Raw genomic sequence first — 14,230 nt, 5'->3', positions numbered from 1 at the left:
TGGACGGTCGCCCTCGCCAATCGTTGGCAGGTCAGGGCCGGCTGCGCGGCCTACGGGGCCCAATCGGCGGCGAGAGCGGCAGGCGGGGCGGGCCGAACGCGGGCTTCCGGCGGGGCCCGGCAGGCGCCGAGGAGGAAGAGCGAACCCGGACGGCGCCTCTCGAACGAGTGTGGGCGCGAGGCAGGTGCGGGAGTCGCCGGGCCTGGGGCGGCCAGGGGCGACCGGAGGCGGGGACAGGGGCTGCTAGACCAAGGATGGGGCGGGGGCAGCCAGGACGAGAAGGTGGCCGGCGCGGCGGGTGGGGCCTGCGGGGGCCGGGCCGGGCGGGGGTTCTGGGGTCTCGGGCGCCGCCCCGGTTCCGCCTGCGGCCCTGAGCGTGGGGCTCGGGCGGGTCTCGGAGCGGGTCGCCGGAGCGGCGCGTTGAGGCTGGTGCCCCGCGGAGACGGCGTCACGCCTAGGGCCGGCCCCACTAGGCTTGGCGGGGCTGTCCCGGCCCAGCGCTGACTGCGGGCGGTGCGATCGTCGGTCGCGGGGGAAACGCGGAAAGCAGCCCGGCGTGTCCGTGTCTGCCTTAGGCAGCTCTGGGCGCAGGCCCCCTGCTCCCAAACACCCCGGGGGGCGGGAGCTTGCCGGACCGCAGGCGGCAGTGACCGCCGCGTCTCAGCGTCCTGTCCGCGCTTTCAGGATGACGACCTCAGGCGCGCTCTTTCCAAGCCTGGTGCCAGGCTCTCGGGGCGCCTCCAACAAGTACCTGGTGGAGTTTCGGGCGGGAAAGATGTCCCTGAAGGGGACCACCGTGACTCCGGATAAGCGGAAAGGGCTGGTGTACATTCAGCAGACGGACGACTCGCTTATTCACTTCTGCTGGAAGGACAGGACGTCCGGGAACGTGGAAGACGTGAGTGTCCCTGAGCCGCAGCAGCAGGACAGGCGACTTCTCGGGCCCTCGGAGTCCTCGCTTTGAAGTTCGCGGTGGGGGCTTGGCCGCATCTGGGGACCGCTCGTGGGGCCGTCATCGACTGCCCTGCTGATGGGTCGTCCTGGTTTCCGCGGTGACAGGGGCATCTCGGCCACTGTGTATCTTGAACCGTCCGTGTGAGGTGCCTGGGGTTGGAGGTGTGGCCCTGGAGAGCCTGGAGCTCTGTGCCTGGCGGCTTCACTCGGTCTTTTGTTTTTCAAACTCTAAGTTGTTCTTTGTTACATTTGAGAGCAGTTCAGAGTTGACTTTTTAACTACCCAAGGAATGTTGTTCCCAACACGTCTCAGAAACCCGGTTGCCGTCTGAAAGGCCCCGTTCCCTGCTCTCTCCCCCGACCGTGCCTTTCATGGGCTGTCTCTGACCCTGGCTTCTCTGCCTTGTGGAGACCCTGCCAGCGAGGGGTCTGGCGGCTTAGCTGCCCCTTGCGCACCCCACCCGGTTGGACCCAGGGCTCGGCATGCTGTCCTGAGATTGGGCACAGTGATGCCATCTGCGCCACTGACTCTCTCTTCCCCTGGCTTGCCAGGATTTGATCATCTTCCCTGACGACTGTGAGTTCAAGCGGGTGCCGCAGTGCCCCAGCGGGAGGGTCTACGTGCTGAAGTTCAAGGCAGGGTCCAAGCGGCTTTTCTTCTGGATGCAGGTATGGGGCAGGCATTGGGGTTGTGCCATTTTGTTGCCCTGCGATTCGGTTAGGAACTTGCTTACAGTGTGGTGCAATTGGCTTTTATAAACCAGCGGGCCCCGGCCACACGGCCTGAGATGCCACCTGGGGCCGAGGTCCTCTCTCAGAGTACGGAGGCTCCAGGCTGGGCTCCGGGCACACGATTGCGGTGTGAAATTTCCCAGCAGACAGGTATGCTGGCCCTGGTTCTAACGATGCCCAGTGCCTTCTCTCTGCCCCTTGCCGTGGGTCACTGAGGCCCCCACAGCAGAGGCGGGGGCTCCTGTGTGGCTTCCCTGCTAGTGCTCACAGAAACGAAGCATCCTCCTCACGCTCTGCACAGCCCTGCCCCTTCCCTGGCAGTGTGTCCTGGAGGCCCAGGGTTTCTCTTACCCACAGCTGCAGAGCGTCTAGAGCGTCTTTTGGGTCTAGAGGCCACTGCTCATTCTGCCATCTGTCAGTGACCATTGAGCTTGTTGCCGGTTTTTGTGCTGTTACAGGCAGTGTTGCAAAGAATTGCCCGGTACCCAGATTATTTTCCATAAGCCAGTATAATCTGTAGGTGAAAACTGGCGGCGGGCCTGTGGTCAGAAAGCGTGTGCATGCGTTTGCAGCGTGGAGAGAGAATGCCATGCTCTCTGCTAGAGGTGGAGCTGCTGTCCCCACCCCACCCCCCTTGGCACTTTCGAGAGCAAGGGTGGCCCTGAGAGGTCTCTGTGGGGCACATGGTCTGTGTCGCTGCTCACCTGTGCAAGTAGTGTGCAGCGGTCTGGGAAAATGAACAGGCATAGCCAAACTCCAATTAAACTTTATTTGCAAACACAGATGGGGGCCACAGTTTGCCACCTGCTGGTGTAGAACGTGTTTTTCCACGGTTTTGCCAAGAAATGGTGTCCGACTGTTACCACCCTCTCCCTTTTTTTCCCGATTTTCCTATTGGTGGCTTTAAAGTCCCCTGTCCCTGCTTTGCCATGAGGGCAGGGACTCCCAGTGTCCCTGGTGCCCTGCAGCTTCCATAGCCGTTCGGGGTGTGCGTGGGTGCTCTGCTCCCAGCTCTGTGAGCTCGCAGGTCAATGCTTCTGACACTGATCTGTGCACGTGTGTGCACACGCGTGTGTGCGATTGTGAGGGCCTGCCGTGGCCCTGGGGCGCGGTGTGCTGAGTGGGCCAGTTCGCTGCCTTCCACTGGTTGAAGGAAGGAGACGGGTGTGTAAAGAACCACACCCCAGAGGGCAGGAGGGTGAGAGGGCTTGGCCTGGCAGCAGCTAAGTGCCTTCAGAGCTCTAGGCTCCCCATTTGTGAAATGGGCGGAGGGGGACAGGGCACACCCAGCATTGCGGCGGATGGGGACGGGGCGCGGAGCATCGTGCTCAGGAGGCGCCACTGCCGTCCCCTCACCTGCTGGGCCGGGTCCTGTCTCCTCAGCACTGTGTGGCCAGGCACATGCGCCTCTGCCTCTCAGGTCCCTCACCTGTAAGCCAGGTCAGAGGATGGCTGTGGTGGCCCTGGGAGTGAGCTGCGCCAGCTCCTGCCCTCCTATGCCCTTCCTCTTGCAGGAACCCAAGACAGACCAGGATGAGGAGCATTGCCGGAAAGTCAACGAGTATCTCAACAACCCCCCAATGCCTGGGGCGCTGGGGGCGAGCGGGAGCAGCGGCCACGAGCTCTCTGCGCTAGGCGGTAACTGTCACATCTGTCACATGAGCTCAGGGTTTCCTGGGAGGCCAGAGTCTACTGTGGATGACTCGCCCCCTCAGCACAGGTTGTTTGGAAGTGGAAATAGAAGATTCTAAGTTAGAGACCCTGTTAGCTCCCTGGGTCACTCCCCACTCCCATCTTCATGGGGTAGGACGGGTCTGCGTCCCACCGTCGCCTCACTTCAAGTGGTGCCTCCTGTAGAGTTCAGGGGCAGCCGAGTGGGGTGCTCAGCAGAGGCCCAGGCAGCGCTGTGGGGCTGCGTGGATCTGGCTGGGGCAGGCCCGCCTGAGCTGCGGTGTTTTCCAGGTGAGGGCGGCCTGCAGAGCCTGCTGGGGAACATGAGCCACAGCCAGCTCATGCAGCTCATCGGACCAGCCGGCCTCGGAGGACTGGGTAACGTGCACCACGCGGGCTCTCGGGCAGCTTCTGCTGGGAATGCTTTGAGGCCTGGTCTCTGTTTCCTTTTAAACTTCTGCTGGCTCTGTCTGCGTAGTGTCGGGGAGCCTGTGTGTCCGCAAGCTGGTTCCCCTTTGGGAATGCGCTTGTTTGCCTGTGGCTAGAGCTGGGTAGGTGAGGGCTTCTGGGCCCCTGGTGAGGACCCCAGCCGGGTACTTCGGAGGATGGCTGGCCCAGCGGTGGGGCTGGAGGACTGGAGGGAGCTGGGGTTCCTGCCCTCAGTCCCCTGGCCCCACATGGCTGCCTGCTTGCTGCTAGCTCATGGAGTGCAGACCTGTGTGCTTGGCCCTTGAGAAATGCTTGTCCCTTTGGGTGGGATCTGGACTGAATCTGCTTTTAATCTAAGCACATGAATTGTGTAACGGGATGGAACAGAAATGACCTTGCTTCCAGAACACAGCCACAAGTGTCCGCACACCCCACGCTGCTGCTCCAGGCCTGTGGGTCCCCACCGCCCGCTTCTTCCTGGCTTTGGTGTTGGGAATTCCTGCTCCTCTGGCCTGGGGAGGGGCCAGGCTCTTCCTGGTGGGCTAGAGGGCATCCTGAGCTCGCATTTCCTTGCCCCTCGCAGGTGGGCTGGGGGCCCTGACCGGACCTGGCCTGGCCAGCTTACTGGGGAGCAGCGGGCCTCCAGGGAGCAGCTCCTCCTCCAGGTGAGCCTCATCGCTCCTGCCCCGCCACGCTAAGGGAGGGGCAGTGGGGAATCCTGGCCCCGCGCCCTGGACCCCGTGAGTAGGCCCTGCCGTGTGGGGCGTGTCTGCTCCAGCGGTGCCCTCTCTCTTCGCAGCTCCCGGAGCCAGTCGGCAGCGGTCACCCCGTCATCCACCACCTCTTCCACCCGTGCCACCCCAGCCCCTTCTGCTCCCGCAGCTGCCTCAGCAACTAGCCCGAGCCCCGCGCCCAGTTCCGGGAATGGAGCCAGCACAGCAGCCAGCCCGACCCAGCCCATCCAGCTGAGCGACCTCCAGAGCATTCTGGCCACGATGAATGTACCAGCCGGGCCGGCAGGCAGCCAGCAAGGTAATGCGTGCTGTCGCCTGGAGCTGGGGGGGGTGGGGAGGGGGACACGGGGCCTGCTGACCCTCGCACACTCACCTTCCAAGGCATCTGCCTAGTGTGTGCGCCTGGGGTACTGGGGTCGTGGGCTGAGTCCCTGCTTGCATGCCTTCCGTGTGGGCACTTAGGCTGTCATCGAGCTGATGGCCGTGTTCTTGTGCCCCAGTGGACCTGGCCAGTGTGCTGACGCCGGAGATAATGGCTCCCATCCTCGCCAACGCGGACGTCCAGGAGCGCCTGCTTCCCTACTTGCCATCTGGGGAGTCACTCCCGCAGACCGCGGACGAGATCCAGAATACCCTGACCTCGCCCCAGTTCCAGCAGGTAGAGGCCGGGCCCAGGGTGCCCTCCACTGTGTGCTCAGGGAGTGGGCAGGAGGGAGGAGGAGGCCCTGCCCCACCTTCACTGTGGCCAGTGCTTCCTGTGCCTGACCCACAGAGCTGGCAGCTGAGCAGTGCGGCTCTGGGGCGCAGCCCGGGGTGGAGCTCAGCCCTCGCCTGGCTCTTCTTGCAGGCCCTGGGCATGTTCAGCGCAGCCTTGGCCTCGGGGCAGCTGGGCCCCCTCATGTGCCAGTTCGGTCTGCCCGCAGAGGCCGTGGAGGCCGCCAACAAGGGCGGTAAGTAAGTGGCTGCACCTGCACCTCCAGGCCAGAGCCAGGGGCAGGGTCCATTCCTGTCCCCCTGGATCTGCAGAAGTGGGGCTGATGGGGTAAAGGTCACAGCCCTTCTGCCCTTGATCCCATCGCTTGGATCCCCAGTTCTGGGCAAGGGTTAGACACCACCTTGTGTCTTTAACGTGTTCTAGATGTGGAAGCGTTTGCCAAAGCCATGCAGAACAACGCCAAGCCCGAGCAGAAAGAGGGCGACACGAAGGACAAGAAGGACGAAGAGGAGGACATGAGCCTGGACTGAGCCACGTGCCATCCTCCGAGGAACCGGGCGCTTGCAGTGCGTTGCACACCTTCACCTCCACCCACTGACAATAAAGTCTTCTCTTTTACCTGCCAACGCTTAGTTTCTTTGCCCAAAGGGAGTTTTGGCTGGACAGGTGCTAGCGTGAGGAGCTGCTGTAGGGTCCCAGAGAAAGTTATTTGACCTGACGACGGAAAACAGTCATCCCAGGAAGAGTTTGGTGCCTCTGTCCAGGCCGGTTCCAGACCTGTCTTGAGACTCCTCTCTCTGTATTTAAGTCAACATTCAGTTACACAAAAGTTACTTTTTAATTTTTGAGGAGGAACCAGTGATTACAAATCTCTCACAATTAAAAATGGGTGGAAGGGCCAAGTATAAAAACATTTTGCAGTATTTTATTCTTTAAGAAGATATAACTTAAACCATCTTCAGAAACAAGATCTGTCACCCGTAGAGCCTAGAGTCCCGATAGACACCCATGAGGCGAGCACAAGGGGCGGTGTGAGTCAGCTGCAGGGGCCTGACTGGGGGCCGGGGTTGGCTGTGCCCTAGGTGGCTGGGCAGCCACTGGCCCCCACTGCCCCGTGGACCTCCGCAGAGCGAGTCATGGCGACGGGGGACCGGTTCACTGCCAGCCTCCTCATGCAGCCGCGGTAGGCGGGGGGCCAGGGCTGCACGGCCATGGGCTCTGGGGGCGCAGGGAAGATGGAAGAAGGCTGGTTGGGGGGCAGCTAGAGACCCACGGGCCCTTCCCAGACGTCAGTCCCCCACCCAGCCTGTCTCATTCCACATCACAGGACGGTGGGAGGGGGTGGGTTACCCAGCATCTAGTCCTCAGGGGCGGCTCCCCCACCCTTGATCAAGGCCGCACTCACCAGGCAGGCCCCCGAGGTACAGAGGGGCTGGGGCACCAGCTGCAGCCGCCAGCAAGGGGCCCACAGTGTGGTTGCTCTGCGCATCCACCTCCAGCCGCAGCACGTTCCCACCTTTCATCACTGGGAGAAAGGGGGCTCCTGAGGCCAGGTGGTCCCCAGCCCAGCCTCTCTCCAGCCCCAGAAGAAGCCACCCCACCCAGAGTCCCACCTGGCTCCCCCTCTGCAGAAGGGTGGGGGTGGCAGAGTGCCCTGGCCACAGGAGGGGCCTCACCTGCCAGCCGGTGCCACTGGCCATCACACAGCACTGAGGGGCGGGTCACCGACGTGGAGAACTCCCCTGCTCCGTCGTCCGCCCGCAGCAGGACCTGGCGGGGTAGGGAGGGAGGGTCAGGCTGTGCCCCCGAGGTCACCAGAATGGGGAGGCAAACCCCGCCCTGGCACGCCACCTCTGCCAGGCTTACTTGCTTCTCGGTCACCTGCAGCTGCAAGTAGGGGGGCATCCGGGCCTGGCCCAAGTGGAAGATCAGGCCGGTGACTGCCAGGGGCCGCACCTCCAGTTCCAGGCCCACGTCAGACAGTGTAGCTCCTGGGAGGTCTGCGGAGAGGGGTTGTGATGGAGAAGGAAGTGGGGGCCCCTCCCCAGAACCTCCCAGAGCCCCCTGCCCTGCCCTGCCCTGCTCTGCTCTGCTGGGGCCTGGGATGCCAGCACCCACAGACCTAAAGTGATAACTCCCCCGCTGCCTGGGAAGAACAGGCCCGCCTCCAGGGGGCCCGAGATGCAGGGTGTGACCCCTGCCATCCGTGTGGGGGCCCCCAGGGGCCTCCCGTGCAGCCTCAGTCTCTTCACACAGCCGCTGAACCCGACGGTCACCTATAGGAGCAGACGGGGCAGGGATCAGGGCCCAGGGCAGCTGAAAGGGGTGAACAGTGGGTGGGCAGTGGGGGCCAGGGCAAGATGGTTCTCACTGGAAGTTTGGAGCTGTGGCTGCGGGCCGGGAGCCCCCCCACAAAGAGGGTGTGGGGCTGGGGGTGCTCTGCCCCCTGGTGCTGCTGGCGCGGCCCCTCCTGGCTCCAGGCCGGGGCCCCGTCCGTCACCAGCAGGATCCGGTTCTTCTCCCAGCGCACGGAGACCTGGGGGCAGGAGACGGGTCAGGGTAGGGCTGCCAGGCCCTGCCCACCTTCCTTCTTCTCGGCCCTCACCTTGTGCCAGTGGCCAGGCCGGGAGCGCTGGCGGCTCTGGGCGCGGAGCCGAGTCCCAAGGCCTTCCATCTGTGCAACGAAGTGTCCGTTGCTCAGGAAGAGCGCCAGGGAGGGGCTGCCAGGCCTCAGGTGGGCAGTGAAGAGCAGGAGGCCTCGGGAGCTTCGCGGGAGGACGTGCATGGAGAGGCTGGGCCTGGAAGCGGAGCTGGTGTCAGCCTGCGCGGCCCCTCTCAGCCCACCCCGGCCGGGCCTGGCCTTACCAGTTCCTATGTGGGGCCAGGATGCCCACAAACTCCAGGTGACTGGACAGGGAACCCCCAAACTGGTAGGAGTCTCGAGTGGCCCTGAGGTGTGGGGGCAGCATGCAGGCTGGATCCTGGGTGGGCTGACGGCTGCGGCGGGAGGCCTGGGGGCACGGATGGTGAATGCAGGGGCTGCCCGCACGGGGGCCACCCTTCCAGCCACCCCAGCTCTGCCTGCTCACCCCTGGGGTGCCCACCTTCCGGGCGGTGGCCTGCAGTCCTCTAGGCCCCAGGCCCGGGGTCTGGGTTCGCAGGGCGGGTGCACAGCCTGTGCTCACATTGACGCTGCCCAGGTTCTGCTGCAGGTCAAATACGCGCTGTGGGCCCAGGAGCCTGTGCAGGGCGGGCAGACGGTCAGCAGCTGCAGAAAGCCAGCCGGGCCCTCGCCCCCCAGTGCCCACCAGGCTCACCGCCGCACGAAGACGTTGCTGATGCAGCCACTGAAGTTGTGAAAGGTGCCAGACTCAGGCAGGCCTCCCAGGAGGAGCCTCGGGGGCCCCTCAGGCTGCGGCTGGAGCGCGGGGGGTGGTCCCCGGTGGGGCTTCATCTGCTGGAGCTGGTCGTCCACATAGAGCCAGACTCTGGGGGGCGGGAGGCCGGAGACTCAGTTCTTCCCCACCCCGCCCACCCCCACCTCAGAGGGAACAGAGTTCCAGGCAAGTGCAGGCGGGCGTCCCTCCAGACCTTCACAACGAGGGCCCAGCGGCCAGGCTCACCCCGTGGCATTGCTGTAGAAGGCGACGTAATGGGGGGCACCATCGGCGAAGCCCCCTTGAGTTTTCACTTCAGTCCTCAGGAGCTGTAGGGTCACACGGCCCTGCTGCAGGAACACCTGGCATGGCCCATCCTGGGGACAGCAGCCAGGTCAGCTGGCCGGCCTAGGGACCCAAACTCATTCCAGACACCCCAGTCCCAACTGCTCCAACAGCCACCGCGGGGTGGGGAGTGGGCACGGGTGTGAGGTCTCACCGGGGACGCCCGGTAGTAGAGCAGGGCACTGTCCTGGGTGCTGTGGAAGCCGAAGCCGGAGTAGACGTTGCCAGTGAGGGGTGCCACGTTCGAGAGCGCCAGGCGAAGGAAGCCATGGCCGTGGAAAGTCATGGCGCGCCCCACCTGCGGGGAGGCCATCCCTGAGTGCCCGCGGGTGCCCCTGCATGTCCACCGATGCCACCCCCAGCCCGGGGAGGGCTGCTCACCAGCAGGTCGGCAGTGCAGCCAGCGCTCACGCCTGTCGTGTTCAGCCGCTTGAGGTCCACATACTTGCCCAGGGCCTTGATCCCTTTGACGCAGCCACGGACTGAGCCTCCGGTGGGGAAGAGCTGTTGCAGGCTGTGGGGACGTGGGGATGCGGGTGAGGGAACCACCTCCAAGCCCAGCCTACCGCCCCAACAGCCTGGCCTCGGAGCCCCCGCTGTGCACAGTGCTTACCTCGGGGGCAGCTGGTCTGGCGGCGCGCCTCCCAGGTAGTAGGCGTCGGCCAGCTCCAGATCATTGTCCTGCTCCACGCTGTACACCGTGGCCCGCTCCACGCGCACCAGCACACGCTTGCGGCTGCCCCCCAGCAGGAACACCTGGATCTACAGGACCAGTGGGGGCTCCAGAGCCAGCTGTGTCCCTGAGGCCTGCCCCGCCCCCGTCATTCCACCTCCTCTCCCTGCCACCCTGGTCCCCACCCTGGCCCTACCGCCTTGCTGGCCGAGGTCAGGGGTGGTGGGGGCTGCAGTGGGACGGCCTTTTTCAGGCCGGTGCCAAAATCGTACAACAGCATGAGGCTGCCTTCTTGCACAGCCAAGCACAAGAACTGGTTCTGCAGAAACAGGGCAGGGTTAGTGTGGGGAAGGGGCAGTGCAAGGGCGGACGGCGGGACGGGTGTGCCTGGCGTACCTGCTGCTTCAGGAAGAAGAGGACCCCGCTGTAGGACACGAGCCGCAGCTCCTGCTCGAAGCGTTTGGTGGTGCTGATCTGACCGTCGAAGCTGACGCGGGCGAAGCCAGTGCCGTCCAGGTAGGAGCCGTCCGTGAGCCACGGGTCCCCAGTCGACTTGGAGCTGCAGGTCGGAGGTTCTGGGGTCAGCGGAGGGTGGGGTGGGTGGAGACGGGGAGGGCAGGCCACACGCACCGGGCACAAGGCCTGTCCACAGCCGTGTCCAGCTGGAAGGTCCTCTCGAAGTTGTAGAGGCTGACCACGTCCTCATTCAGCGTGTCCATCTCGATGCAGCCCCGGTAGCCGGGGAAGCGAAGCAGGGGAGGGGGCTGTGGGCACAGGGCTGGGTCAGGGCATCTGGCCTCAGGGGCCTCCCCTCCCAGGTGGACCAAGGGGACTTCAGCAGGACGGACTGATGCGAGATACCAAGAGAACCCGCGGCTCTCCAGGACACAAGTGACTCGGGGCTGCGGAGCCCCTCCTAGGCTGCCCCAGGCCGGGCGGGCTCACCATGAAGGTACTGGGGTACCCCCCAACGTAGAAGACGAAGTCGTCTGGCCGCAGGTTGAGCAGCCCCTCTGCCCCAGGGGCCACCGTGTCACCCTTGGTTTCCTGGATCATCTGGCTCTCCACTGTGACGGACATGTGGCCAAACTGGAGAGTCCTGAGGGCAGAGGCAAGGGGTGGCGAGTGGGCAAGGAGAGGCGAGGGGTGGCGAGTGGGCAAGGAGAGGCGAGGGGTGGCGAGTGGGCAAGGAGAGGCGAGGGGTGGTGGGTGCGCACGGAGAGGTGAGGGGTGGCGGGTGCACACGGAGAGGCGAGGGGTGGTGAGTGGGCACGGAGAGGTGAAGGGTGGTGGGTGCACACGGAGAGGCGAGAGATGGTGAACGGGCACGGGCCCTGCAATTGGAGGCATCCGGCCTCTCTCCTGGGCCTCCCACCTGTCCAGGCTGACAGCTGCAAACTGCTCCCCAATGTCCTCATCGATGCTTAGGACTGCAGGGCCCGCCTCGCCCAGCCGATACACCCAGTGCACCTTCTTGTCACGCAGAGACACACCCATGTAGTCCCCAGTGGCCTGCGGCAGTGACAGACACAGTCGGGATGGGGACCAGGGACCAGGCACCTCTCATTTCCAAACAGAGGCTGAGCTCGGGCCCCATCCACCCAGCCAGCCCGGTACCTGGCGGCTGCCCATGTACATCACAAAGCGATCCTCGGTACCCTGCCCAGGCTCAGGCTCTGGGCCCTGTAGGTAGAACTTGAGGGCAGTGTAGGCAGCAAGGTCGGCAAGATCCCGTGGGGTGCGCAGCTGCACCCCTGAGCGCCCGTTGAACTTCATGGGCACCTTGACCTGCGGGGCACGGTCCATCAGCGTCCACCACCACCCTCCCTGATGTCCACCTTCCCCTGGGACTCTCACCCACCTTGCTGGCAGCCCCCCGGGCCTGGGCAATGAGCTCTCGCACGCGGCCAATGCTGGCAGACAGGGACAGGCTGGCGTTGTGCGCCCCACGGTTCTCCAGGATGCTCAGCTTGGCCAGCAGCTGGGGCAGCGTCTTCTCCAGGGTGGACACTGCAGAGAAGGAGGCCTGAGACCTTTGCCCTCCACCCTGCCCCGCCTCCATCAGGGGCACCGCGAGGGCCATGGGCGCACCTGAGCGGCCTGCGTCGAGCACCGCCTGGCCCAGGTCCTGGCCCCGCAGGCCCTCGTATTGGCCCTGCCACCGCTCCACGTTCTCCTGCATGGCCTGCAGCTGGGACTGCACACGGGCGGCGGTGTCCTGGGCTTCAGCAGCCACAGCCTTGGCGTGTGCAATCTTCTTGCTTGTCTCGTCTGTGGTGGGCAGAGGGCAGGCTCAGCAGGGCCCAGCGGGGACCATTCTGGCTTCATGTCCCAAGTCTTTCTGTCGGGTCAGCAACAGGGACATCCAACCCCCTATGGATTGTGTGAGACCCTCACACCCCGCCGCTCAGTGCAACCCAAACCCATCCTAAATGCCTCCACCAGACGCCCCCTCCATGCCAGGACAGGCACCCAACCTCTCAGGCCACAGCTGGTCCCTGGACATGTGCCCCGTGTCACCTCCCACCACCTGGCCCCCACCATCTCTCCTGGGCTTGCTGGGAACAGTCCGCAGCCACAGGGTCCCTCAGAAACTGGGTGAGGCCACATCATCGTCCGCTGCAAGCCTCTCAGGGTGGGAGTCCTGGTCCTCACCAGCCGAGGGCTTGCCGGCCCCTTGGTTCCAGCCACGCTGACCGCTGTGCCCTCCTGGGCGCCCTTCCTGCAGGGTGTGCCCCAATGCCCCCCCAGGCCTACAGCCCTCCCACCTATACCTCCACTTCTACCCAAAGCACTTCCAAGCCTGCCAGGCTCCCGACGGCTGGGGCTGTCTGTGCTATCTGCAGCCCTGGCACCGCACAGTCAGCGCTCACCAACCACATGTGGCCAGCGCCACTGTCACGAGCCTCGTGGTCGGCCGGCTGCGAGAGCCGGGCCGAGGCTCCGCATACCTGTGTCCATGGCAAGCATGGCCTGTGCCGCCTGGATGTGCGCCTCCAGCTGGTCCTTCTTGGCTCGGACATCTCGGAGCTGGGTCCCGGCACCCTGGAGGGCAGCCCACACTGCGGGGGAGGCAGCTTCAGCTCCCAGGCAGCTTCACCCCCAGTATACAATTGCAGCCCACCTCCACCCTTCTGACCCCAGGAGGACCAAGGCTGACACGCAGGTAGACAGACGGACAGGGACACTCAGACATGGAGTCCCTTGGCCTGTGGGGAGGTGTTGAGTCTCCGTGCGGCCTCTGTTCCCTGAAGGCCTCTGGTCCCACTGCAGGCATAGCTGTCCCCATTGTACAGACGAAACAACAGAGGCTCAGAAGACAGCCCTCCGGTCCTAGCAGCGCACACCTTTCTCATTGCGCAGCTTGGCACGTGTGTGGCCCTCAGGTCAGCAGAGCAGAGGCCACGTACCTCTTGCCCTGTGCCCTGTGCCTCAGTGGCAGCTAGTGCCTTGCAGGAGGCTGCTCCTCCCTGGGCTCCCCTGCAGAGCTCCCCGGGGCTGACACACAAGCAGCTGGGGCGCCATCTCCAAAGCTCTCCCACCCCAAACCATGCTGCGGCGACCCACAAAGCCCACGCGTGCATGTGACTGGGGGCTGAGGGTCCCTGGGAGCTTAGATGCCCAGCAGGCCCAAGGGCCCCCATGGGAGCCCAGCACTCACCAAGGCCCAGCCTCTGCTGTTCCTGGAGCGCGGCCTCCTCTAGTGCACTGCTGTTGGCCAGGAGCTGCTGGGCTCGGTCCACCAGGCCCTGCCGCACCACCGTCTGTGGATGCCAGGACAGACCGTGGCTCAGACGCGCAGGCCGGGGCTGCGGGAGGTGCAGGCAGTGGGGGCGCTCCCGCTGGGGCTGAGGGGAAGTTAGGGGCCTCACCGCCCACGTGTGATCCGCCTGCTGCAGGGCCTGGCCAGCAGCGTCCTCTGCAGCCTGCACGGCCTGCAGGATGCGGCTGTAGGCGCTGGAGGCCTCGATGGCCCTCTGGGTGAGGCGGTCCTGGTTGACGTCCAGGATGATGCTGCAGCGGAAGGGAGGGTCGAAGGAGCGGGTAAGTGCAGGCACCCTCGGCCTGGCTCTCCAGCCTCCTGTGCTCACGATCAGCCGCGCCCACGCCTGCCCGCCAAGTCCCGCCCCAGGTCTTTGCCCGTGCCCACGCCTGCCCGCCAAGTCCCGCCTCCAGGTCTTTGCCCGCGCCTATCGCCTGCTGGGTGTACTGCTCCTGCCTGCTCCTGTCACCCTGGGCCCCAGCTTGCCGTGGAGCTGAGGAAGCCCTGGCTTCTTTGAGGACAACGGCCTCAGCCCCTAGGAGCCTTCCCAGACCAGCTGGCCCTCCCAAGGCCCTGGCTGCATCCCCAGGGTGGGCCCAGGGCCCCTCCTCTCCTGGCCACGCACCTGGACAGATTGAGCGCCAGCTGGCCCAGCTGCTGTGCGTGGGCCTCGGCGGCCTCCACTAGACGCAGCTTGCTGCCCGCCGGGGAGAAAGTCTGCATCCTCTGCAGCAGTGGGGTCCGAGCCCCGTCCAGGCTGGCGGCGAGGCGCTCCAGCTCCTGGAATTTAAGTGGACTTAGCAGCCCCCCATCCTGCTCACAGCCACCTGATCCACAA

General features: G+C 64.8%; 2 protein-coding genes across 4 annotated transcripts in view; one reads left to right on the top strand and one right to left on the bottom strand.

The window, feature by feature from the left end:
- On the top strand, nucleotides 1–5,860 carry ADRM1 (ADRM1 26S proteasome ubiquitin receptor). 3 transcript variants are annotated; one of them, XM_032143198.2, is made up of 10 exons: nucleotides 1–184; nucleotides 685–898; nucleotides 1,506–1,622; nucleotides 3,200–3,323; nucleotides 3,648–3,734; nucleotides 4,369–4,450; nucleotides 4,585–4,817; nucleotides 5,020–5,177; nucleotides 5,367–5,469; nucleotides 5,658–5,860. In XM_032143198.2, exons 2-10 carry the CDS (start codon nucleotides 686–688, stop codon nucleotides 5,762–5,764), a joined length of 1,224 nt encoding a protein of 407 aa, XP_031999089.2. In that variant the 5' UTR covers nucleotides 1–184; nucleotide 685; the 3' UTR covers nucleotides 5,765–5,860. The 3 variants fall into 3 exon arrangements, with proteins under 3 accessions (XP_031999089.2, XP_031999091.1, XP_058288988.1); XM_032143200.2 differs by having other exon boundaries at nucleotides 31–180; XM_058433005.1 differs by lacking the exon at nucleotides 1–184 and adding an exon at nucleotides 433–575.
- Nucleotides 5,861–6,137: 277 nt separating this feature from the next.
- Nucleotides 6,138–14,230, bottom strand: part of LAMA5 (laminin subunit alpha 5) — a 44,481-nt gene continuing 36,388 nt past the window's right edge. The window contains exons 53-78 of the mRNA XM_058433263.1: nucleotides 14,018–14,219; nucleotides 13,502–13,643; nucleotides 13,291–13,393; nucleotides 12,581–12,691; nucleotides 11,721–11,900; nucleotides 11,491–11,639; nucleotides 11,247–11,417; nucleotides 11,005–11,141; nucleotides 10,575–10,728; nucleotides 10,260–10,393; nucleotides 10,026–10,188; nucleotides 9,826–9,948; nucleotides 9,570–9,718; nucleotides 9,338–9,470; nucleotides 9,111–9,254; nucleotides 8,858–8,988; nucleotides 8,552–8,722; nucleotides 8,339–8,474; nucleotides 8,100–8,245; nucleotides 7,840–8,032; nucleotides 7,606–7,770; nucleotides 7,357–7,510; nucleotides 7,101–7,234; nucleotides 6,911–7,004; nucleotides 6,640–6,759; nucleotides 6,138–6,452 (exon numbers count right to left, since the gene is read on the bottom strand). Coding sequence (XP_058289246.1) covers nucleotides 6,313–6,452; nucleotides 6,640–6,759; nucleotides 6,911–7,004; nucleotides 7,101–7,234; nucleotides 7,357–7,510; nucleotides 7,606–7,770; nucleotides 7,840–8,032; nucleotides 8,100–8,245; nucleotides 8,339–8,474; nucleotides 8,552–8,722; nucleotides 8,858–8,988; nucleotides 9,111–9,254; nucleotides 9,338–9,470; nucleotides 9,570–9,718; nucleotides 9,826–9,948; nucleotides 10,026–10,188; nucleotides 10,260–10,393; nucleotides 10,575–10,728; nucleotides 11,005–11,141; nucleotides 11,247–11,417; nucleotides 11,491–11,639; nucleotides 11,721–11,900; nucleotides 12,581–12,691; nucleotides 13,291–13,393; nucleotides 13,502–13,643; nucleotides 14,018–14,219 — 3,779 coding nt within the window. The 3' untranslated portion in view covers nucleotides 6,138–6,312. The remainder of the gene's footprint in view (nucleotides 6,453–6,639; nucleotides 6,760–6,910; nucleotides 7,005–7,100; nucleotides 7,235–7,356; nucleotides 7,511–7,605; nucleotides 7,771–7,839; nucleotides 8,033–8,099; nucleotides 8,246–8,338; nucleotides 8,475–8,551; nucleotides 8,723–8,857; nucleotides 8,989–9,110; nucleotides 9,255–9,337; nucleotides 9,471–9,569; nucleotides 9,719–9,825; nucleotides 9,949–10,025; nucleotides 10,189–10,259; nucleotides 10,394–10,574; nucleotides 10,729–11,004; nucleotides 11,142–11,246; nucleotides 11,418–11,490; nucleotides 11,640–11,720; nucleotides 11,901–12,580; nucleotides 12,692–13,290; nucleotides 13,394–13,501; nucleotides 13,644–14,017; nucleotides 14,220–14,230) is intronic.

Source organism: Hylobates moloch, unplaced genomic scaffold (assembly GCF_009828535.3).
Source record: "Hylobates moloch isolate HMO894 unplaced genomic scaffold, HMol_V3 SCAFFOLD_21, whole genome shotgun sequence".
Taxonomy (NCBI): domain Eukaryota; kingdom Metazoa; phylum Chordata; class Mammalia; order Primates; family Hylobatidae; genus Hylobates; species Hylobates moloch.
The sequence above is the reverse complement of the archived record's forward strand: the minus strand, read 5'-3'. Positions and strand labels throughout refer to the sequence as shown.

Excerpts from the sequence above, each read along its gene's own strand:
- ADRM1 (XM_032143198.2), top strand. The coding sequence starts at position 686 with ATGACGACCTCAGGCGCGCTCTTTCCAAGCCTGGTGCCAGGCTCTCGG. Across the intron at positions 4,451-4,584 it reads GGGAGCAGCTCCTCCTCCAG|CTCCCGGAGCCAGTCGGCAG; the intron begins GTGAGCCTCATC and ends CTCTCTTCGCAG. Across the intron at positions 5,178-5,366 it reads CCTCGCCCCAGTTCCAGCAG|GCCCTGGGCATGTTCAGCGC; the intron begins GTAGAGGCCGGG and ends CTCTTCTTGCAG.